This window comes from Calonectris borealis, chromosome 5 (genome assembly GCF_964195595.1).
Source record: "Calonectris borealis chromosome 5, bCalBor7.hap1.2, whole genome shotgun sequence".
NCBI classification, from domain to species: Eukaryota; Metazoa; Chordata; class Aves; order Procellariiformes; family Procellariidae; genus Calonectris; species Calonectris borealis.
In genome coordinates, this window is record NC_134316.1 from 18,787,773 (window position 1) to 18,811,870 (window position 24,098).

The following is a 24,098-nucleotide window of genomic DNA, read 5'->3' on the forward strand; positions in this document are numbered from 1 at the left end:
TTTGAGGTTTTTATATTTGGGTCATTTGCATTTTGTTCCTTTTGGTCTATTGAGCACAAAGAGCAGTATAAAACTAGAGGAAATAATTAATGTCACTTAGTGGTAAAACCAGCAAAAATTATTCAGAGAAATTGTATTAAACCAAATATTCCCATAGGTCCTTGTTGCAGTAGAACAATGGTTTACTTAGGTTTAGGTCTAATGGGAATATATTTTAAGAATTTCCTTCTAATCAGTACTTTGTGATAGCTCATGATTAAGAATAATTCTGGAACAGTTATGTAGTTGTAATAATAAACCTTCATTATATTTCACACTAGCATTTTAAAGATAACAAGGTAATTCAAGGCTTCCTCATGAAGCCATGTGCTCTCAGTGACTTTGCAAAACCCATAAGTTAAAACATAAATAGCAGTGCTGAGGTGCTGTAGAGTGCAAAAGAGCAAGTCAGTAAATATATGCTGTGTTTGGTCAGTATTTGCAAATTGATACATCTGTTGATAACTTTCAGTTGCACTCTATCCATAAGTATGGGAAATAAGTAACATTAAGACAAGAAAGCACATGTTTTCTAAGCTAGATGAAGTGTCCGTAGCTTAATATCTCCACTTGGCATCCATCAGAATTTTGAGGGGCTTTTCATGAAAGAAAAGTTTTGGGGATATTAGTGTTATTTCCACAGTATTTGTGTGGTTCCCTATCTGTCTTTGAATAGACATACGAAGAAAATGATGGCACTGTTCAAGCTGCAGGTGGGAATGGCTGCTGTGCTGGAGCATGGAAGCTTTCAGCAATTTCTTGCGATTGAGATAACTGAGCAAACGTGTCCATTTTTGTGTAATTGTCATCTTCTCTCTGTGCTTACCCCCTTTCCCTTACTTGTCTTCCCCATCCCTTCAGCTTATGTTCATGTTCTGTTTGGTGTCGTCTAACCTCCGTGGAGTTGGAATCATATCTTGGGTACGTTCTACAAAGAACCTTGTGTACTTTAGGTACATGTAAAAGGACTAGACTTAAGACAACTAAAGTTTTGGACAGGAGGCAATGCAGCTGTCTGTGTCCCTCTGAAAAGAGAACATAAGGATATAAATAAAGACATTTAAATGAGGCCAGTTAGTATTGTCATAAAGTTCTTTTAATGTTAACCAGCTGTTACAGACTTGTTCTCATTCTTTAGTAGATTACATGCCTCTTATTTTGCTGGAAGTCAGCGCTCTCTATTTCTGTATGCATAGCAGACAATTATACAATAAAACAGGTCTTCAGTTTCATGTCTATACAATTATGAGAAAGCAGTAGTTCCTCAAAGAAGGCAATTTTGGCATCATTCATAAAGTGTGTTTTCAAATGTAAAGTATGGAATATGTTGAGTGAAAAATGTAAACGCATATGGATGTATGTGAAAATAGTACATGAGTGAAAGAGAATAGGAGAAACATGAATAAGGGAAAAGGAATAAAAACCACATCTTGCAAATGACTTGACAAGACCACATCAAAACAGCTGTAAAGCTGAGTAAACGCCAAAGCCCAGTGGCGCACACAAATATGAGGAGAATTTCAGTGTTCCTGAAAGACAGGGACCTGTCTGAGTGGGTCACTGAAAGTATTTGGATGCCATACGTTGAAATTATTATCTCTTTCCTTGTGCTTTTATGTAAAAAATAATTTATCTCAGTGAGAGAAAACTGATGTCTCTGATCCTTTTATGACTGAAGTAACTTTCTCATTGACCCTGGGACTGTGTCCAATAAGCAATCACGTATTAAATAACTGATAATACTGCATTTTGATTTCAATTATTCCCTTCTACTACAGTTTGGTTTATTGTGTTTTTCAGGTTTGATAGCTACACTGGATCTTTGATTGTGGTCTCCTCTAAATTGCAACACTGAAAACAATGGCAACAGAATGTATAAAAAACTGCTGTAAATGGTGTTTCTGCATGGAAAAAGAAAAAAATGATCGTGAGTTCTGACATAATGACATCGTCTAAGGGTTTTGCTGTTCTGGCTTCATTAATGATGAGATTTCCCATTAATAAAATGACTGTGTCACCCCTGATAAACTTGAATTCTTTTACAACATCCAAAATTCTTTCCATACCTCCACTTGGAGATTGAACACAGGCTTGTTAGTTTTATGAATTGGAATTGGAACTGAAAAATAACACTTGTCTGAAGTCTGCTCCTTGCAGCCTGCAATGCTGTCCAAAAAAGCCAACTTTTTAACCCAAGATTGTGTAAAGATCTTGTATCTTTCAGACTCTTAAGAGTGAACACTATCTTTCAGAGTGAACACTTTTTTTTTTTAACTCCCTGTGGATTTGCTGCTAGGATTTTCTTTGGTGTCTTAGTTGTTTGAAGAACTCTTCTATGATACAAGTGTACCTCTTCTAAAAAGTCACCTGAGTGCAAGGTAGCTATAAATATAGAAGCTTGGGCAACAAAGAGTTTGGATCAGTACAGGTGCCATGAGGATAAATATCTTTTCCAGGTACTAGTCCTGAATGCTGGTAAAACTGAATACTAGCAGATGTTAAGTAATGTATCAAGCACAGATCCTATTAAATAAGAGAGATCTGTTCATAGTATTGTTCAAAACTTAATGCACATGTGGACTGTCTGTTTTTCTTGCTCTTTATTTTTAGCAGTTTCCATGGTGCAGGAATCTGAAGCAGTAGCCGCAAGCAAGCCAACTATTGTAGAGAAGCCTCCATTGTCTTCTGTGTCACTGAAGCGTCAAGTTGGCTGTTCAGAGGATTATCTGCTTTCTAAACTGCCCCTGGATGGTCAGGAGGTACCATTTGTGGTCCCTCCATTCAAATTGGCTTATGTACAGCCGAAGAAGCTTCCTAGTATCTCACATGCTGGAGGGATTCAAGGTAAAACATAAACAGCATTGCTGAAATAGTTGTTTAGCTTCTGCTACTCCTTGAAAGTTGTCAAGTATTCCTACTGAAAACATATGTTTGCAGAACTTTTCTAGAACCCTGGTCTTGTTTCTTTTCTCTCTGGACATCCAGAGAGGTTTTTGAAGGATGTCATCCCACTATGAATCTCTGTGATGTTGCATGAATTAATCTGAAAGGGAGGATTGCACACCAGTGCTCATACTCAAAGTAATGGAAGACACTTAAAGGAAACAGAAGCTCTAGTCAAGAATTTATTGGAGGCAAGGAAAGACCTAACACATCCCCAGCGTCCAGATCATTCAAGTAAAGAAGGAGGGTGGTCTTTAATATGTTTTAACATATAACACATCTTCTTTTTCAAATTTCGCCAAGAGATAGCATGTGCTACTACATGGCGGAATTTTTTCCCCCTATTTCCTGCTCTTTTTGCTACTCTTTGGGAGGCCGGGGGTCACAGATCTCAGTGGTATAAGGTTGCACATGATACTATGATTCTTTGTTTCACAACAATCTTGTGCTTCAACCTCTGCCACTTAGTCCCATGCTCAGACTGCCAAAATGATGTACATGCAGTTTAGGCACAGTGGCATTTTAAAAGAATAGGAGCCTGGCCCAGTAACATGAGTTACAGGGCATATGCTATCGCTAGGCTCTTGATCCTGCCAGGAGATGCCTATAATTAGGTAAGGGAAGATTTTGGCACAGGGGCATACCTGAACGGTTGTTTTCTCTAGAGTTGCTTTGCCTCGAGTGATAAGCGGATAATATGCTTTTAGTCCCATGTGACTGTATTTCTTTTCTGAGGGTGGAAACCATAATAACTAATGCAGTACTACCTAACCTTTTTGTGTTTGTGTGGTTTTACTCCCACTCTTCTCTCTTCTCCCCAGGTCCTTGCTGTGGCTTCTTTTCTCCTCCTGCATGCCTATTACCAAACCCCCTATCACCCACCCCTGCTGGTAACACTGGCACCAGAGCCAAGCTAATCAGCCTAGCAGAGCTTTTCAGGATAGACTGGCCATTCTGTGCCTGATCTTTTTAGTGGGCTTTATTTGTGATGTCCACCTCACCAGACATGGACAGCCAACCTAATAGTTGGAAGTAGAACATGTGAGGCCCTCCTCATCTCTAAGCCTGATCTCCTTCAGCCTTCCCACTTCCCTGCTACTTCAGCAGCTAGTTCTTGTAAGTCCTTACTCAGACAAGTTGTGGAAATGCAGGGCCTGCTCCTGGTAATTCCCTTTCTCACTGAGTCTGGGTTTAGGCTCTGCCTCACTTTGTCCTACCTCATCTTCAAGATACTGTACAGAAAAGTCCATCAAGGATTCTCAGGCACGAATGTTCTGAAGGGAGAAGGAAGATGTGTCTAACAACCTTTAGATAAATGTTTTATTTGTTCATGCTGTTCTACACAGCCTTACCAGTCGGTGACTTACAAACCAGTGACTTGTCTTCATTGAGAATTCTGCTTCGTCATAATTTCTGAAGGACCTGGGGAACAGAGTGGCCCTTAGGCTATAAAGCCATTAGATCTTCTGGCAGGATGTCCTAACTCTTCATAATTGTCTCTTTTGAGCAAATATTTTAAATTCTTCAACAAATATTTGAAAAGTGGCTCTTGTGTCAAGTAGGCGACTTCCATTTCTCTTTCCAAATATAAATACTTGTTTTTTTAAAGTACAGCTTTTTAAGCCTCACTAAAGTTGTGTTTAAAAATGCAAAGTTTACTTTTTAGGGAGATTTACTAAATACAGTGAAGTGTGCTGTCATTCTTTCTTCACATTAGCCAAAGCACCAGCATATTCCAAAAATGTATTTAGAATATTTGCTTCTTAGACCGTTGTTAAGTATCTGTAGAAGTCCAAGTTCTGCTCTCAGTTCCACTCCATTTTCTGTGCGTGTCTGACCATTTTCCTTTAGTGAAACAGGACATGCTTAGTGTTAGCTCTTGGCATCCCTTCTGAAAGCAATTAAGTTCTGGCAGCCTTTCTCTTCAGTACGCACTGCAGCATGTCTCGTGCTCTCGTAGAAGTAAGCTAGCAGGAAGGAGTGCGCTCCTGGTCTGGAACACTGGCTTTTCCGTCATCTGCTGTATATCAATTCTTTATGGCCTCACTTCTAGCGTTCATCCTAATTTATGTCATGCTTAAACCCATTATACTTGAATTCTTGCTTTATCATCTCTCGTGTTCCATCTCATTGTTTTAGTTATTCTTTTTTACTTACTGTACTACCTGGAGGAAAGGATTTTACAGCAATAATCGTTTGCCTCTTATGGTGCAACACACTTGCAGAATTGAAGGCACTTTATAATGGGGTAAAGAACTCTTTAACAGATAGGTTGAAGTCCAGGGAGGTGAAGGAAACAAATGTCAGAACTTGGCAGAGTCCAGGTCACTCCATCCCCATTATCAACTGTATTGTTATATATGGCTTATTTTCACTCCAGACAGACAAAATGAAACACTCCAGCAGCGTTTTTTACTGTTCTGCTGACCAAGACGTGCACGTTTTTTCTGAAGTGATTATAAATAAACGAAAGAAAAATAGGGCAGCTGTGCTGTAATGGGCTGAGTAAAGGCTTGGGATTCAAGCATTCTCAGATCTGTCTACTTGTGCCTCAGCCAACAATTCAAATCATTTTGGACCAGTGATTTTATCACTGACAGACTTCCTATTGAAACTGGATGACAAGGAGACCACAGTAACAAGTTGCATTATCTTTCCATACAAGACCCTCCTGAAGGTCTGGGGCTCCATTAGCTGAGTGGGAATGTCCTGGGGGTAGGTAGCCAAGTAAGTCAGAGGTTTTCTGTACACATAACCCTACTTTTCCTGTTAATTTCTGTCTTGCTGTCTGTCTTTGGAGCCTTCTGTATTTTAACTAGTTAGGCATTTATTGTGGAACTCCAAGACAGAATATGCACAGCTTTTTATGGCCAATTTAATTCTAATGTTTGCTAGCACACTGGAAATCTGACATAATGTGTGTGTATGTTTTCTTTACTTTTTCTTTTTTTTTTTCCTTTTCCTGAAGTAGATAATATTTAAATATTTTGTCCTTTGCCCTGAAGGCACTCTGCCTGCCTTATGAAGCCAGGCAGCATGTGTTATGTCTGGAACTCTTGCATTTGATGTTTATGTGTGCTCCGCAGAATCTGCCAGAGCCTCGTTTGGTGACCGGAAAGCAGAACTGCACGGCGTGTACCAATGGCCCATCTATGATGTGTACAATCCATTCTATTTGGAGCATCGGGTTTCGCCAGATCTGATGAGGCGCTTCCAAGCAAAATCAGATAATAGGAAATTATATGGATCAGGTGAGAAGGACCACACCCTTACTTTTCTGTCTTCCTCCCTTTCCCAAGGTTTAGAGGTAAGAGAAAAAAGCCATTAGTCTACGGAAGACGTGTTTGGTTATAGCAGTTCTTAAACTGGTTTGTATGCTACAGACACTTCTTGGTTGGCGAATCAATCTGTGGAGCCAGCTCTGCTTGATTTCTAGCTGTGCTGTTACTTTCTGTCTTTTGGGGGCTTAACAAGGCTTGCATGCATCACACGAAGGTAGACAAATTGGCAAAGCAAGCTAGGGTAGCTGCCTGCGATCCAAAACAGGATGCAGTACTGGAGATTCCAGGTACCAGTAATAGGAGTGTTTGAGGGAGACGGAAAAAGGAAGTCGGGATGTATGTTGAGTGGAGGAATGCCTGAAGAGTATATATATGGAGAGAGAAACAAGCACCAAAAAACATTCAGGAGTAGATGATAAAAACAGGTGCAAAATGAGAAGTGACGCTGTATGCCAGCTTTTTTGTAGTTTGCTTTTGAAGGTGCAGACATGTCCCCACTTCTCATTGTGTGTGGTTAAGAACGGGGGAGGACTGTGAGATAGTAAAAGTTTAGATAGAAAGTGTTTGGCTACTTAGGTAAAAATTTTCCTCTGTGCTGTTCATTGGTATATGTATCCTATAACGAATGCTGTTTAGAGTAAAGTAGATGACTAAGTGTTGCTTGCTGTAAGTGATTGCTAAGGCAAACGCATTCAGAAAACTCATATACTCGATGAAATGCACACACCTTTCTATCAAATCAGAAACTGGAAAGAGCATGCATTTTTAAAGATGTTTTATTTAGAATGGTATAGCATGCTTATTCTACAGCTGCGGGAAATGTCTCAGTCTGTGTCCAGTTTTAAAAATAATTCTGAATCACCATAGAGACTACATGAAAAGACTACTCCATATATTTTTTTTAAGAGAACAAAACACATGTAGAATTTTAGCAGCCACCAACACGTATGGTTTTGCTAGGCTTTGTAAGCACCTGTGGTGGGAGCCAAATGGATTTTATAAAACTGCCTTGAACATCTTCCCTTCAGTTAATCATCTCTTTTTCCATTTTTCTTCAAACTAAGTAAAGACTTCACTAGTTTTGTCTTAGACAAAACACAAGAAAGGTCACTTAAGTGTGTCTAGAGTACAGTTCTAAAATGCCTTCTTCCTCCAGAGTTTTTTTGACAGCTGTTTCAAAAATTAGATGATTCTCTTCATGTGCATCTATAGACTATTTAAGTAAAACTCTTAAGTCTATTTTGTTGCAGCAAGTGCTATGATACTTTTCACGTGTGTGGGCTGAGAACTATAGAATATGTTTATTTGGAAGGTATGAAGTGAAATTCTTGAATTTTCATGTGAAGTCCCTCCTCTTCATCTTAAAAAAAAAAACCAGCAACAAACAAACTGAAAAATAAATTGATTAATATTTTTCCAAAGTTCTAGTTATTATTGGTAAACAACATATATTTACGGTTAAAATTTTTCTGCTTTTTTGTATTTTACAGACAGCTTTCTCAGTGTAAAAATTGACATTTTTTTCCATTACAAATTTCAGTTTTTGAAAAAGGCACCGTCTCTTCCTCCCACCACCCCCTTGTTCTTTGCAAACTTTAACCAGCTTTACTAGAAACAGCAGATCATACTGTCTTTAAAGCGTTTTGGTGATTTGTAACCTGTAGGCTCAAGTGGATGTTTCCCAGTAGTTTGTGAAAGTCACGAGTACTGAATATGGAATTAATTTCCATAACCATAATCAATTTCAAATCAAGTAACGGGCTGATCTCTCCTATTTGCTCCCATTATATCAAACAATGTTTCTAGGCCTCGTATGATACTATAATGCTATTTCTACACCAGACTCAGCCCTTTTGTGTCATGCACAAGAGAGAATTTGGAACTCATGCCAGACATACAGACCCTCATTAAATTTTATCTAAATTATGTTGTTAGTTTCCTTTCCCTCCCATGGGTTGTCAGAACTTTCTTCATCTTTTGTTCTCTTTTTCTTCCTTGGGAAAAGAAAGAATTATTCTTTATTGTCATATCTCACAATAAGCATAATTGGTTATTTCTTTTGATAGCAATAAAAGGGAAATAAATTTTCAGTAATGAGTGATGTAATTCTATTAAGCTATGATCAGTGAATTGTAACAGAGGTCTTCTGAAATACCGTAACACAGCATTGCAACAAAAAGCAATTCATTGCATCAGATAGTCCTAGAAGTTAAGCCATACTGCTTTCATTCATTTCAGTATGGATCCGTTTTGAAGTTGGGAGGCTTTAAAAACCTCTTGAACATTACTGGAGTCAGCAAAGATTCCTGAAACCATGGCATTAGTTCAGCTCTCATTTTCTACTGTTGCTGCATAATATGCATAGACAATGTGCTTTAGCTCTGTATTGCTTCAAGGTCAAAAGAAAACTTATAGGATCTACTTAACCACCTCCAACTGCTGAGGAAACTATCCTTCCATAAAATAAAGATCTTGCTTTTGTGTTATAACAAGTACATGTCATCTTAGAGTTGAGACTTGCTTTGTCTGAGATCTAGCAAGGGTGCAGAGTATGGTGCTTTGACACTGTGATCAGTAAAGCCAGGGAGATGAGGCCAAGTTTAGCAGGCAGCATGTTTTTGCCACTGGGATCTTTACTGCGGAAAAATTTAAAAAAGGAGACCAGGCTAAGCCCCAGTTCTGGCTGACTAGATTTAAAGAAAAGGCTTTTCTGTTTTGCTAAAGCATCTACTAAAAAAACCATTTCTCTTGAGGAAATAACTTTGAGGCAGGCTCCCCATTCTACCAGCGCTACCAATGTGACCAAGTAAGTTTGAACTATTTCAAAGATGGAATTGATTAAGATATTTTAATGACTTGTTCTCTCCATTTTGTTGTTTCAGGAGGGTGTTTTGGGAAAGGGAGGTGGGGAAAGGTGCTGATGTCCTTCCTTAGATGTTATTTAGCTAGGTTTCAATTCTATTATAGGTCTACCTAAATTTTAAAAAAGCTGCTTAATTTTTTTTTTTTCCTAGCAATGATGCTTACATGATTTGTATTATTCTCTTTGTCTTTTAGTTAGTGATTTAAGACCTAGTGCTTTGCCTGGATCATTTGATGTAAGTCGTTCAATGTTTGATCTCAGAAGCCCGCCTCATCGATTCATGAAGGTGAGTTCCCCTTGTGACTTAGATTATACTGAAAACTCAGCTTACTTGGTGTATCTGTTCCTGTTGCATTGTGTTTTCAAAGTAAACACTGAAGGGCATTGTACTATGCACTGGAAGGACTACAGGGAAAAGTTCAACGACTTGACCAACTTCAAGAGGCTCTTTCTTGATGTCTTCTCTGACTACTGCTGTTCTGGCCCAACGGAGCTGTTGAGAAACCTGACTAGGCTGTTAGGCAGGACAAGACAGACAAGAGACTGTGGTTCGTCATCTTGTGATTTCTCCCATCAGTTGAAAAGTGGAACACTAGAAGTTTCTATTGATGCAAAAAACCCTGCTTTTTTTTTCAAATAGTTATCTTTTACATAGAAATGAAGTTGCATATATCAGTGAGCAAAAACATCTGTGTTGGCCATATGTGTCCTGTATTAGCTCTTTGCGTCAAAGTAGTAATTCCATGCTGCTGGATCAAGAGATTAGTAGGGAGTGAGACAATTATTTGAAATTGCGTGGTGGTTTGTTTTCATCATGTCTTGTCTCATGGTAGAATCTTTCTGGCTTTTTGCATCTGTTGCTCTGAATGAAACGACTTTTTTTTTTTCCCCCAGAGATATGATTCATTCTCCAGTGTACCTAGCAGTACCTCTTCCAGGAAGGATTCGCAAGGCAGTAACAGAAGTCTGGGTAATGTTTTGTTTGTTTACCTTGTAATGAAATATTTCGCTTTGCACTTGAAACATTAAGTTGTCTCTATTGTTGATGGGTTTTTTTTTTTTGAGATGAATCTGATTAGCGAGTTAGTTTGGAGATTACTTTGCAATTTGAAATTAAGAGTTTTGGACTTGCACCTTCCTGTTGTCAGGAGATTGAGCAAATGAGCCTTTGGGGAGTTTTTGAAAAATTCATGCCTGGATTTGCTACCCCAGTGAACTAAGAAATTACAGATGTTCTGTTAGGATAGAATGAGCTCCTTGGTCACAGCTCTAGTTCTTTTTCACGTATCAGTATTCTTCTGTGGGAGGTGCCTGGAATCCAATAACTATATTACACTGAGTATTAGGCAAGAATATTGCATGCAAACCTAGTATCCTTGTTTATGAAAGAATGCTGAAGAAGTGGAGATACAGCAAAATAAACCCAAAAACTGAATCAAGTTCCCACAAAAGTCACCTTGCTGGAAGTCAGAATTTCACTCAGTCTCCTGACAAAGAAGATTGGGGGGCAATGACCTAGTTTCAGTCACGACAGAGAAACACTGGATATTAAATAGCTCTTCCGACTTGGAGAAAAGCGTAATAGTCAAATGTTTACTAGGCTGGAATTGAAATCTGAGAAAGATAAAAAGCAGGCCAATTTATAAACTTAACAGTGAAAGTGATTAATCTAAGGGAAGTGATGGATTATAAATGTGTTCTGGATGTCTCAGGCACATGCTTTTTTTCTTTCTAAAAGTTGTTCGAATACAACACGAGTTATTAAATTCAATAGAGATAACTGAGGTAAACGTGAAGGCTTTTAGCTATGCAGAAGGTCAGGCTACAGGACTTCATGGATGTTTTGTCCTTAAAATGTAGGTGTTAAGACATTTCAAACTTATTTCGAGAGAAGTTTTCAAAGATAGGCAGTCCATCTACTAATGAGTTCCCTTATTCTTGGAATGAACTTTTAAGATACTGCATTACTTCTAAAAACACCAATTGGCTTTCTTCCACAGATACTATTACATTATCAGGTGATGAACGAGACTTTGGAAGACTGAATGTGAAGTTGTGTTATGTTTCTTCTGTAGAACAGATTTGGATCACAATTTTACACGTAAGCAAATACAAATAACTTGATTATTATTTACTCAAATGGCTATTTTACTATACTTAGTGTTAATTCTCATTAAATTTGGCTCTCTGTTACTTTAAGGAATACTTCTAGGAGAAAAAGATAATTACTTCTAAATATTAAGATAAACAAAGTTCAGTCAAATGTAATACTGGGCTTCATTCACAGTATCTTCCTTTCCTTTTTTTTTTTTTTCTGTTGCAATCTCTGTTTTGCTGCAGTCAATAGTAAAAAGTAGTATATAACTCTCTATGTTACTATACGTACGTTCTGATGTTCAGCATAGATAAGAAAGCTGAGCTGGTCATAGGCTGGTCCTGCTGTGGAAATTTTCCTGTGGAAATTTGGAGTCAGCAAATTGGAGCAACTTTGGAGGCAGCATTTAACTGACTTTAAATCTAATAGTTCCTTCAGGGCAGAACCATAATAGCACTTTGAGGATGTATAGCTTCTTGTGGCTTTTTTCTTAGCTAATGTGATACTCTTAGGCTGGCTGTTTTATACGCTTCCAGGAACTGTGAATAATTTTTAGGCAATGGAACTTTGAGAAGTCAGAAACCTCGTAACTATGTCAAGTGATAAATACTACATAAGGGATTTAATGATTTATCTGTTGTCAAATTGCCACATAGTGAAATCATTAAAATCTACCGCATAACTTTTTACCCTCTGGTTGTGAAAATTAATTATTAAATGATCTGAAGTGACACAATCATTACACTAGCTCTGATTTATATTCAATATTACAGGAATTCTTCAAAATTCTAGAACATTGTAGAAGACTCTGTTTCTAAGTTGTCTGAAGGCCAGAGTCTTACATTGTCTAAACTGACTGTTTTCAATGTTGCAGTGCAAAGAGCTGAGCTGGCCTTCTAGCTGTGGGGAAAATCCTCGTATCTATGTCAAGGGAATTCTCACACTGCCCAAACCAGTGCAATTCAAATCTTCTGCCAAGGAAGGGTGCAATGTAAGTAGAGGCAGGGAAAACACCAAGAAATCTTTGTCCCCCCCAAAATACAAGTGAAACGTAAATGGGTTTTTAAAATGGACCAAACATCCGCTCCTGTGCCGTATTTGCTGTGGTAGTTGCCTAGGTTTGGGTTACTGGTTTTTTTTATTTTTATTTTTATTTTTTTCCAACTTCTCAAAATCCTGTTAAAAGCCTTGTTCCACTTCCTCCCCCATATCCTCTCTTGCATTGTACTGGTGCCTTCCTTTTCTCCCCAGTCTGCAGGACAGATGCGCTCATAGGGGACTCATATGCCATATGGCCTTGGCATACCTGTACGTGCACATTCACCCCAGGGAAGGTAGATGATGTTACTGCCTCTCACTAGGGCAGGAGAAAAGTTCATGCTTCCTCTCTACAGAAAGTAGTAAGAATTTGTCACGTGGGACAAGACTCCTGATAGTGGTAGTAAAGAAATATTAAGGGGGTGGAAGGTAAAGCAACATAAACATCCCATAATGTGAGTCAAAGGTGAAAGAAAATAAAATTAGGAGGAGAGACTGAAGCAAAAGGCCACAGGAGAGTTTGCTATGACAATGTGTATATGTTGTTGTAAAGCTTCAGAAGAGATGGCCTCACCTCGTTACGGTAGTGAAAAATAACGCAGAGCTTCCTCCCTGCCAGGGTGTGACAATGAGGTGGTGAGTGTGTGGGGGCTTACCACTGTAAAAGCACGCTTTTCCGTGGCAACCTAAAATGGTAGCCAGGAGCAGTGGCTATAGGACCAGGAAGCCTTGGTTTCTAGGTTTCGGGCTCGGTGCGACTCTCTTACAATGATGATGTTACCCCTCTGTTTTTCTCTCTAGGACATTGAATTTATGGAAACTTTTGTATTTGCTATTAAACTGCAAAGCCTGCAGGCTGTCAGATTGGTATTTAAAATCCAGACACAGACTCCCAGGAAAAAAACAATTGGAGAGTGCTCCTTGGCACTGCGGGAGCTCAGCTCAGAGGAGTCAAGTCATTGGCTGGATATATCTCCTCCTTCCAAAGCACCTGTAAGTGCCAATACTGCCAAAGTATGTTGTTATATCACCTACAAAGAGTCGCTGGAAATGAAAGTAAAATAATTCAGTACTAATTCAATGTTAACAACAAACAGGGGTTTTGTGTTTTTTTTTTTCTTTTTCTTTTTTTTTTCACCCACTTTCTTGGGGAAAAAAATGCAGACTTTTGAACTCTGCACATAGCTGTTCTGGTCATAAACTGCAGCTGTTTCTGGGAAAAGAGCTAGAGCAAGCTCTTCCACACCATGGCCCACAGCTTGAGGGAGGGGCATTCTGGGGAAATGTTCAGCAAAGGACAAAGGGTAATTGCCTTTTACGACCAAAAAAGCATCATAAGATCCTTAGGACTCACAGCAAGAGCTCAGAGCGAATGGAATCTGCTTTTGTTATGGAAGAATAGTGCTAAGATCTTCAGTGGCTTGAAACTGCAGAGATAGTTATATATTTAATATTCAGATTGCATGCTGTGAAGTAATAATTCAGACAGTTCATTGCTATTAGTGTAATAAGAAGCAGGTGGTTTTCACAGTGGGATTTCCTTTCCCCCTACCCTCACTTTGTTTGTTTCTTTTACAGATTGTGTCTAGACGTTTTTATTTTCAACAAATTAAACTTGAATTAGCAATTCAAAAGCAAATTTTATCTAAGTGTCTGAGTAACACAAGTGATAGTTTTGATTTCTAACACAAGTTACAGTTGACTTTTATTTCAAACAAGAATAACCATATTGCTTCAAAAACAATAAGATTAAGTGAAAGAGGAAGCTGTTTTAGAAAATGCTTCATCCCAATGTAAATTCCTGAATCTTCTCATAGTTTCTCTCTCTGTATTGGCTTTCCTCACCATTATATCCAAGGGCCCTCCAGCCACTGCTGGAATTCATCCCTGTACTACCCTGGGAGGTAGCAAACTACCCTACTTGCCAACAGGGACCCAAGGTCAGAGTTGAGTAAGTGGCTTCCTCTCAGGGTTACACAGAAATTTTGTGGCTGAGCTGCAAAGAGAATTTGGGTCTCTTCAATGAACTGGAGCCTGACTTCTCTTTGTGTCCTGTTGCTCTCTTGCTTGGTACATTTTGCTTCACTGAAGTGCGTTAAAACTTGAAGGGAACCAGGACTAGCGAAGTCCTTTTAAATGGAGGCTGTCAGGAAAGCTGGGTCTCCATTGGCCTTCTCTTGTTCTTCCAGTGTTCCGAGTACTTTGGCATCTGACAGGAGAGTAATGAGGATGCGTCAATGCAACTTTGCCACTAGCAAAAATTCTAAAAATTATTCAGACTGGAGATTTCAGTACATTCAGAGTGCAAGGGTGTGTGTGTATGTGTGTAGGCATATAAAACACAAGTACTTCCTTAACATAGGAAACTCCACAGGCATGCAGTCACCCTCAACATTCATGACATTAAGTGACAGGGCCTTGTATCTATGGAAAGCATTGCTTTTATCTCCATATTGCAAAATTCAAAAGTGTGGGAGGAGAACTCCGAAGGTTTTTGTATTAGTGGAGCGTACCTGGTCTCTCACTTCCACACCCAGGTTTAGTAGAGCTACAACTGCATGTCCGGTTTTCTCTGTACGTGTCTGCTCTTTCCACTGAGGAATCTTTCCCAGGTGAAAACTGAGGACTCGTTTATTTGTCCAGTATCTCTGGTTGCAGCCCACGAGGGCCATATGTGTGCTGCACATAAGCAGTCCATCAGTGGAGCACATGTACTGCAGCTATAACAAGTGCAAGATGCACTTACTTACTGTGCATCTGCAGGTTGTGTATACAACACATGCTTATATTTCTGTCCAGGAAATCCCAGATAGAAATGTGGGAGCCCAACATATGACAGAATTCCTGTGTTTCCTGACTTTATAAGCAACTTAATCCAGATGTTATGACAACATTCTTCTGCTTGTAGGTGTGCCGTGCAGAACTTCAAGTAGGAACTTGTTTTCAAGCAATAAACAGAAGGATTCAGTTACAGATTCTTGAAGCACAAAACCTTCCAGTTTCATCTACACCGCTGTCTTCAAGTAAGTTACATCAGCTGTCTCATGCCTCCTGTCTAAAAGCATTTGTAACAGGTAAATTGCTGCTCGAATGGGTTGGCAATTCATAAAATTCCTTACAAACCCCAGACTAACATATTGTGCAGTAGATTTCCATTGCCAAGGCTTGTTTCCACAGATGTCTTGCTTGATTACTTTTTGTTTGGTTTGAAGCTACGTGTTTATGTATTTTGGAAGATTTTTATCCCAATATTAATCCTGACACACAAGAGCATTAGCTTGCACTTGCTGTCTGGATACTGTGTTAATCAATTCAATATTATTGAACATACTCTGTTTGTGTGACTAGTCAGGAAAGCTATTGTACAGTTTTGGCCAGACTTTTGGGAAATTGTTGCAATTTGAACCACGCATGTGGATCTTGTCAGTTCCTTATTGGGTGCGTTTGTGAGTAACCCTTTGTGTGTTATGCCTTTTTCCCTCCCTTTTGTGCTAGATTTCTTTGTGAAAGTTGGAATGTTTAGTACAGAAGGGCTGATCTATAAGAAGAAGACTCGTCTTCTGAAGTCCACTAATGGCCAAGTGAAGTGGGGAGAAATGATGATTTTTCCAGTTAGCCAAGCTGAACAAGGAATTAGCTTTCTCATCAAGCTCTACAGCAGAAGCTCAGTGAGAAGAAAACACTTCCTAGGACAGGTTGGTTTCTGCTAACTGGCATGATATCCTTTCCTTAAAATCCAGTTCCACAGGTTTCTTGGTATGAGTTTTAAAATACTTTAAATAAGGTGGCATATAGCAAAATAGCAAATCCTAATAAACTCTTCTGGATGTAACCCAAGAAAGAATAGTACTAAGCTCTTAAACATGCACTAACATCAGAATGGGAGTTGACATTTGATTTTGCTTTTAAAAAGAAGTCCTTAAGTCATTTTTGTGTGGAGTATTACTATGTGAAAGATTCCTTCCTACAGAAGACATAGGAACTCCTCCTTGCCTCTAGGCTTTCTGAAGAAAACAAACATAGCACTCACAGGAGCTCCACAACCTACAATGTACTGTACAGAAAGGGGGTGTGTTGGCTTATCATACCAATACACTTACAAAGAGGTGTGTGTAAAAGGAAACATCAACAGCTACAGTGTCAGACTGCCTTCCTGGGTAAAGCAATGCTGAAATCAGCACAATATTCTAAATATGTATGATCAAGTGACAACATAGGTGAACAAACACAAGATTATTTTTTAGTTGAGTGCTCTTTTTTCTCTCTTTTTTACAGCTGGAACTTCTGTATCTCTTTGAAAGCGTTTGTGTGATCATATTTATTTAACCACCATAAAACTTGGTAGTCTGGTCTCTTTTTATTCTCTCTTTCCTCTTTCCCAGTTGTTCTAATTTACCATCATCCTGTCCCTTCTTTCTCTCCTTTTCTTCATGGAATAGTGAGCCATAGCTATTCTTATGCTCAGGGCTTTCCCTGACCCAGCTAGAGTTAGTAGCAGAATTCTAATATATGCATAAATTAATAACGTGGAATTGATTTTGAAACCCCAACTGTAATGTCCCCTGTCAGATGAAGGACTGTGCTAACCTTAGGTACAGAAAATGGTACTGTCCCAGTCTGGTGATGTTTCTTGTGCCTGCTGAAGATATGCAGTTACAGAAGATGCTGATGTGCTATAGAAATGATGTACCAGCAAGAGTTACGTGACCTTCCTTCATTTTATGGAGCCTCATGTCACGTGTATTCCATCTTTCTGTGATTCCTGGTGGTGGAATTGGATTTGGAATAGGAAAAGAAAAAAAAGTGTTCTGTTTAGCTGTGCCACCCTTGGGCAAAAATAACTGGGTATGATTTTGCAGTCACTTAGCAATATGTGAGGTCATCTCAATCTGATGAGTTTCATTTAATCATGGGTCTTATTTTTAGGGGGAGGAAATGAGCTACTTCTGCTCCTCAGAGGTTATTTGGAAAAGGTTGTTTCAGCTCATGCAGGCAGACATTGCCACATAACACATGAAGACATAAAATATGGCTCAGGGAAAAATGTACTTTGAGCAATTGGCTGGGTAGCTGGAAAAAGATGGATATAGCTGGATCTATTAACTTTGTTCTTCAGAGAATGATGTTTAATTGGATGCTGTTCTAAGCAGACAATACTTAGATTAGGCTGCTTTTACAGGCATGTCTTTAATCATGAGCAAGATGTATATTGAATCTCTGTGGATGAAACATCAGCTGTCTGTGGTATTCTGGAAGACATTATTCTCACTTCTTGAGGACTCATGCCTCAGCAGTGTAGGCTAAATGTACTTCATGGTGAAGTTTCTGAGAAGTCTTAAAAGGACTCATTCTTGGAAAACTTGAGGAAAGAGTGTCCCGTAAATAATGATACCTACTTACATAAGCAGAATTCTTTTGGCAATGGAGGCTGGTGATAATGTTCAGGAGGAAAACTTCCTACTTGTACCTCATTTCCTCGTTTAATGGCCACTATCCATTAATTGAATACTGAGAAGCAGCAGACTCTTACTGCATGACTTTGTGGTATGGGCATGTTAGTAACCTCTGTGGAATGCAGGTTTGGCCCCATCTGTTGGAGTGTGCAATTTTAAATGCTCATGAAAATGCTGGACAGCCAGCTCGGGATGCCAGATGGCTTGCAGCCAACTGGAGTTTGAATGCATAGAGCCATCACTGGCCCTGATGAGCCCTTGACCCCAGCACGTACATTTGAATGCAGCAAGGAATGCTTGACTTAAAACATCTTATTAAGTAGAGAAACATTAGCATGTAGTGAGTTGTCTAAACTATTTATTTAGAGGCTAAATTTAAATCCAGACTCCCTGTGTTCCCAGCTGAAAGCCAAAATATGTTAGTCCCAACAGAACTGTGTTTGTTGCTATGATGCTTTTGTCACAGTCTACCTGTTGTATCTTGTTCTATACTTCCATGGTATTTATTTGGAACTAAAAAAGGCTGGGCCTCTGTGTTATATCAGGTAGAATCAATTTTATATTTCTTTCTGTTTCTTACTGCAGATCTGGATAAGTTCCGATAGCAGTAACAGTGAAGCAGTAGAGCAGTGGAAAGATACTATTGCCAACCCTGAAAAAGTTGTTGTTAAATGGTACAGCATTGGTCCATCTTGAAGACTGGAGATGAAACTCAGGACTGATTTTTCTACAAAGATATTCCTACGCTGTTTAAAATAGTATAAGTAAAAAGAAAAATATTGTCTACACAAGTTCTTCAGAAGGTCTCCACTGCATCACACCTCGATGGTAACTGGGAAAATTCAGAGTTTCACAAAGAGAAATACTGGCTGAATATTATTAAGAGAAAGACTTAGGAACTGGGAAAAGTACTCATTTGATTTTAAAAAATCCACCTTGAAAAATACATTTTTGCCCCTTTCAGGCTCCATAAAAGCACAGAAATCCCATCTTGGAGAGAAGCAGCTCGAATCAGCATCTTCTTCACTAGTCACTGATGTCATCCTTATCTGCAATCTTGTCTTTGGCAGACTCCAAAGTCCATGGGAATCAGTCCGGTCAGTGGCTTGATCCTAGGTACCTCTGAGCCTCTGGGGTTGCACCCGTGTTGACACCATTTGACGTGTGCCTGAGCGAGTGGGAAAGCTGTGGCAGGAGGAGAAGGCGTAAAGGGAACTACGCAACAAGGCAGCACCCAAAGGCTTTTCTAATCTCCATCTTTGACGAAGGGTTGTTCAGTACCCTGATGTGCCTGTAGCTTGGGTCTTCCCCCATCCTTCTCTCTACACAGAGAGATTGAAAAATAAGAGTTTCTCTGACTAACTGTGATCTTTGCAAGTGGGGCCCTCCAGACTTGCTCTGTTTGGGTGAATTCTGGTTGGAATCAATGGAATAATACAAAGAGGCAATGGCCCTGCCTAGGATCAGGGCCAATATTTTTAGATAAATTACTTTCTTATATAGAATTCTTGTACGTAAACCACTTCCTAGCTAATCAACAATGTTCTAGCATGTGCTTACATTGCTAAAAGCCAGACTATCGTGTATGAAGGAGTAAGCAAATATTTACTGACATAAGTGCTTTTTGATATTAATTAAAACGCAGCACAGTAAGGGACTCAGACTTTGTTTAAAAGATGGGCTACTACTGCAGAAGTATTTGTTACATGTCTAGGATGCTGAAAAATTATGTGTGGGAGTGTATTTTTGTTACTTGTTTCTAGCAAGAAGAAATTACCATATTTTTATTGCGAATTATATTTTTCCTACAAAATCCTAAGATTATTTTTTCTATTAGTCCCCATATTTTCAGGGGTTTATTCACAGTTATTTTTAACGCGGGAAAATGCCATGTATATAATTGATAATATATACGTCTAAAAGCACAGACCTCTTTGCACTACTTTAGCTACTGGATTTAAAAAATATATATTTATTCCATTAAATCCACTGCTTACACATTTACTGTTGGCTGTCTGGGCTGTACAAATACATATGTTCGTCTGACGCTGAATAATTGTATCTTTTTTATAACTTGGATCCCGTTCAAACATCTGACATGAACTAGAGTGGCAGTGAGAGCACTCGCTGCTGGAAGGCAAAGGAACAGAGCAGAGCAGGGGAGCAGAGACAACACTGTAACAGGAGAGCACGTCGTATTTAAGCATAGAGCTCAGAGCATATTTATTTCAACTTCTTTGACTTTGAGTAAGGGTCACCAAAAAATGGAATCTCTTAGATTTTTTTTTTTATCAGCTGATAATTGAAGCTTTTAAAACAACCATCCAGGTTTTTTGTTGTTGAAATTTAATATTTTGAAAATGGGCAAACAAAAGGATTTTCCCAGGCTCTTACATGTTCTGCTTTTTGACGAGTTTTTATATATGAACTGAAAAAGTTTTTGCATGTTACTCAGAGAACAAATGTCAGCTCTACCTCTTACTGACACTCTTTGCAAAGCTCGCAGTAGGCCCAGAGGATCTTGACTGACAGCGTTAACTTCCAGCCAGTTAGAACACCTGGGATGAGCCTGGCCTGTTGGGTAAAATGAAAAAAGGAACTGGACCGAGCTGATATTCTTGGAGTATCTTTACTTGAATACACATATCTTTTTTATTCTTTGTGGCTGAACTGCAGTAAACAAAAGTGCAAACTGTTTCCTTATGCAGAATGCTGGTATATTTGAAAGAGAGGACAGGGAATATCCCAGTGTTTTGGAGGCTTCGAATACCATGGAAGTGGTTCTACAGAGATTGCCAACTCGGTGGATACTGTGTAAAATGGACTTTTTGGGCTGGTTTAGGACACTTAGCCTTTTAAAGGCCTAACTAGTAATGTCTCCTTTTTCCTATGTTAATATTTATTCTATGTGTTTATAATGGAAGTCATGAACAGAAAATATTCCATCTTTTTTTTTTTTTGCAATTGTGTATACCAATGTTTACCAGCATCTCAAACTGAAGTTCAAGTCCTACCTTTTTCTTTGAGAAAATGCAACTAAGGAACTATATTTCATGTAATGTTGCATGTAGGGGAGTTGACTGCTAACACATTAAGGAGATACATAAGGCCTCTCTTTGCAAGATGCGCACAGGTACTAGAGCACTCTGCAGAACGTACTTGGAGGCACTGCTTCATCCTGCGCTCATTCCCAGGCTTTGGGGTTTTCTGCATTTGTGTGTGCATTCATGTAAGAATGTAATGAATTGTTAATAGTTGGCTAAAGACACTGTACTTTTTTTCCACAAAATTGGAGCATTTAAGTTGCTTGTTGCCCAGAGTTGTTCCTCAGTTTGTCCAGAGCACTACAGTGTTCTTGAGGAAACCGATTGTATTTCGGGTTTAGAAAGCAGAAAGTCCTTTATTTCTCCCACCATGCAAAATTTGGTTCTGCTTGTTACTTGCAGCTGACTGAATGCACACTCCATTACTGAGAGCACGGCAGCGGAGCATTGGAATGTCCGTCTCTGTGTGCACTCCAGCCTTGTTGTACCTAGCAGGGTAGAGAGGGAAACAGGCAATACTCGTCTGCAATAAGATGATGAGGAAAAGAAACTTACGTTGCACTGTTTTGGCTTTGGTGTTTTTTTTTTTTTAAAACTGCTGTGTCCTACTTGTGTCCTAATTACTGGCTCCCAAGATCTTGGGCGCAAACCAGGAATTCTCTTTGCTTTCACTATTGAGGAAAATCATCTAGGGATGGAGAGGGACCTGCCCAGCTCAAGGCCCATTCATTGCATCAGCATTTACCTTGCAAGCAGACCAAAGCTGTGCTTCAAACCACCCATCATCACCTGAAATAATAGTCCAGTCCTCATAATAATGCCTGTTTTGGTGCTTCTGAGGATGCCTGCCAAGTAAAGGGGTTGTCCAGAGGATTGCTTAGAGTGGGTTGGAAAATGAAACTGTCGTGGAGGATGGGGGCTGCCAGTGAGTTAATTATGTGAGGGTGTCTGCGTAAGAGGTGTTGCAGAGGATGTATGGGAATGGAAAATGGCTGGAAGGAAAAGTCTTTGTAGATTATTTTCTTCCAAGTGCATGTTGAGAAGACACTGGGGTGCATACACACTGACTGACTCTTGAACAGAATTGCAAAAGATGGAAGATAATTTGTGGTGTAGTAGAATTAACCAGTTAGACAAACTTACTAGCTGTCACATAAAGCATTTTTCATTAATGATTCATTGGGTCTAGGGCTTACCACTATGGTTGTTAGACAACAGTCCTGAAGAAAAAACATGAGACAAGGGGATACATGCATGTTCCTAGCAGCAGTCCCAGGGTACAACTGGCTTTAAAATGGGGTGTTCCAGCAGGTGTTACTTCAATTTGAATGTCTTAAAAGGCCAGCTAGAAATCACCTGAGATGTCTTGCCTTTTACATGCAGAATATTCTGCTTTGCTGCTTAGTGACTATACTACTGCCCGACTATAAATGCATGTGAAACTTGGCTCCTCCAAATTCAGCTCCTGGCTTATTTGAGACCAAGGCATTTTTCCAGAACAGGAAAATGATGTATCATTTGAAGACCAATCCACGATATAAATTAGCAAGGAACTTTATGTACTCCAGGATACATGCAAGAAGAAGGAAAAAAGGTGTCTCGAAGCACTCTTCTAATGGTGACAGCTGTATGTTGTCCCTTTAAAGCATGTTCAGCCACTGTTTTGATTGTTGCACCCAAGTTTACTGTCATTGAAAATACTGTTACGAAAGCTGTTTTGTCAGTTCACTTAATTTGTAGATATAAGGCACACATGGTTTATAATTGGATTTGCTGTTGCTTCTAGTTAGTGACTCACTCAGCTTCCTAACTTACAACAATTTTGATGAAAGCAGCAGAGGTTCAGAATCTGCACCAGTTTTATTTCAATCAACTCCAAAATGGACGTAGGTGAACTGGCACAACAGTTATGATCTTACATTAAATGTTATTAATACAGAGATCTGTGCCTTCTTAGTTAGAAACCAACTGTAGACTAAACTTAATCAGATTTTCTGGAAAATGTGTATGTAATTTCACTGGTTAATCAAACAATTCTGTTTTAAGTTTATTTATTTATGACTAATAGCATTCTGTATGTAAACGAGGCCAACAAATTTATTTTTTGAGTCTTTACATCTCAATGGCACAGCATGGCATTCCTTTTAAGGAAAAAAATGTAAGATTCTACCTCAAAAGATGAGTGGGTGTAACAGTTTGTAAACCACATTATCATAAAACATTACTTGGAAAATAATTATATTTGAGTATCCCATCTTTTGTGATCACAACATCAATAGTGCCATATTGCTAAATCCATTAGACATCCCTGGTTTGTTCTTTTGTTGGCAGGACATTTGTATAAAGCTAAAGGTAGTTTTGTAAGCATTCAATTAAGCACATATGCTGTTTGACTTGAAAACTGTCTGCCCGACGGAGGTTGCTTTTTGAGTTATGAGTTGATCTTGCAGCCAAAGCATAAGGTTGTCTAGAAATTGGGGGCAGGGTTGTCCCACTTCTTATTTTCATCCTGCCAACATATGTATGACATGGGAGGGAGGCTGCATAATTGTGGAAAGCTTGGCATAAATCATGCTGGACATGATACACCCTCCTTGTTTTTCCAGCTTCTGCTGTAAAATTACATCACCATGTAAATACAGCCCTGTATATGATCTCATGCTTGCTTCATGGAAAAAGCCATCACTAAAATCGGCACCGTGTTCCACAAACACTGCTCCAGCAGATTTACATTCTTTTCTCTAGCTTGCACTGAGGGACAGGCCATTGTCTCTCACAATCTATGGCAAAACTCCCATTGTGTTCAGCAGAAGCAACCAAAGCGTCTTCAAAGCTGTTTTAGTTATTTCAGCATTGTGATGGTATGATTTATCTAACAAAAGGTTACACACAGCTTAATTTTTTTATATTTTTAACATAGATAAAAATCTGTTCACAGTGATGTTTTTGTAGAAACTGAATTTCATTGAAGGTGGATCTGCACCTCTTAGACATAGTGCAATTCTTCCCATAGATTTCAGTGGCTTTGAAACAAATCCTCTATGCTGACTTTTTTCCCCATATTTCTGACTGTGCATCTTTTTCCTTCCTTTTATTTGCTTGTAGACTGCTCTTCTTCTCCCTCAGCATAACCAAGTCTTTAAATGATGTCTGCTTTTTGCAATTAACTTTCTGCTTTTCTAGTCACGTTTCTCTTCTTCTTTATCTAGTTTTGGGACCAGCATCCTACTTCTGCTGTTTAGAGAAGAAGCTACAAGCAGAAGGCTTTCAATCCTAGGGCTTCGATCATGTCTGATGCTCCGCATTTCTGAGCTACCTTTGCTTGCAGCTTTGATGGTGTGG

At 39.1% G+C, this 24,098-nt stretch overlaps 1 protein-coding gene across 1 annotated transcript; it reads left to right on the forward strand.

Annotated features, from left to right (window-relative positions):
- Positions 1-1,839: 1,839 nt before the first annotated feature.
- Positions 1,840-21,340, forward strand: TC2N (tandem C2 domains, nuclear). Its single transcript, XM_075151247.1, has 11 exons — positions 1,840-1,966; positions 2,650-2,883; positions 6,069-6,233; positions 9,321-9,412; positions 10,021-10,096; positions 11,127-11,227; positions 12,096-12,212; positions 13,061-13,252; positions 15,168-15,282; positions 15,755-15,954; positions 18,298-21,340. The coding sequence occupies exons 1-11, from the start codon at positions 1,900-1,902 to the stop codon at positions 18,406-18,408; spliced, it is 1,470 nt and encodes a 489-aa protein (XP_075007348.1). The 5' UTR covers positions 1,840-1,899; the 3' UTR covers positions 18,409-21,340.
- Positions 21,341-24,098: the final 2,758 nt, after the last annotated feature.

Excerpts from the sequence above, each read along its gene's own strand:
- TC2N (XM_075151247.1), top strand. The coding sequence starts at position 1,900 with ATGGCAACAGAATGTATAAAAAACTGCTGTAAATGGTGTTTCTGCATG. Across the intron at positions 2,884-6,068 it reads ACATGCTGGAGGGATTCAAG|AATCTGCCAGAGCCTCGTTT; the intron begins GTAAAACATAAA and ends TGTGCTCCGCAG. Across the intron at positions 12,213-13,060 it reads CTGCCAAGGAAGGGTGCAAT|GACATTGAATTTATGGAAAC; the intron begins GTAAGTAGAGGC and ends TTTTCTCTCTAG.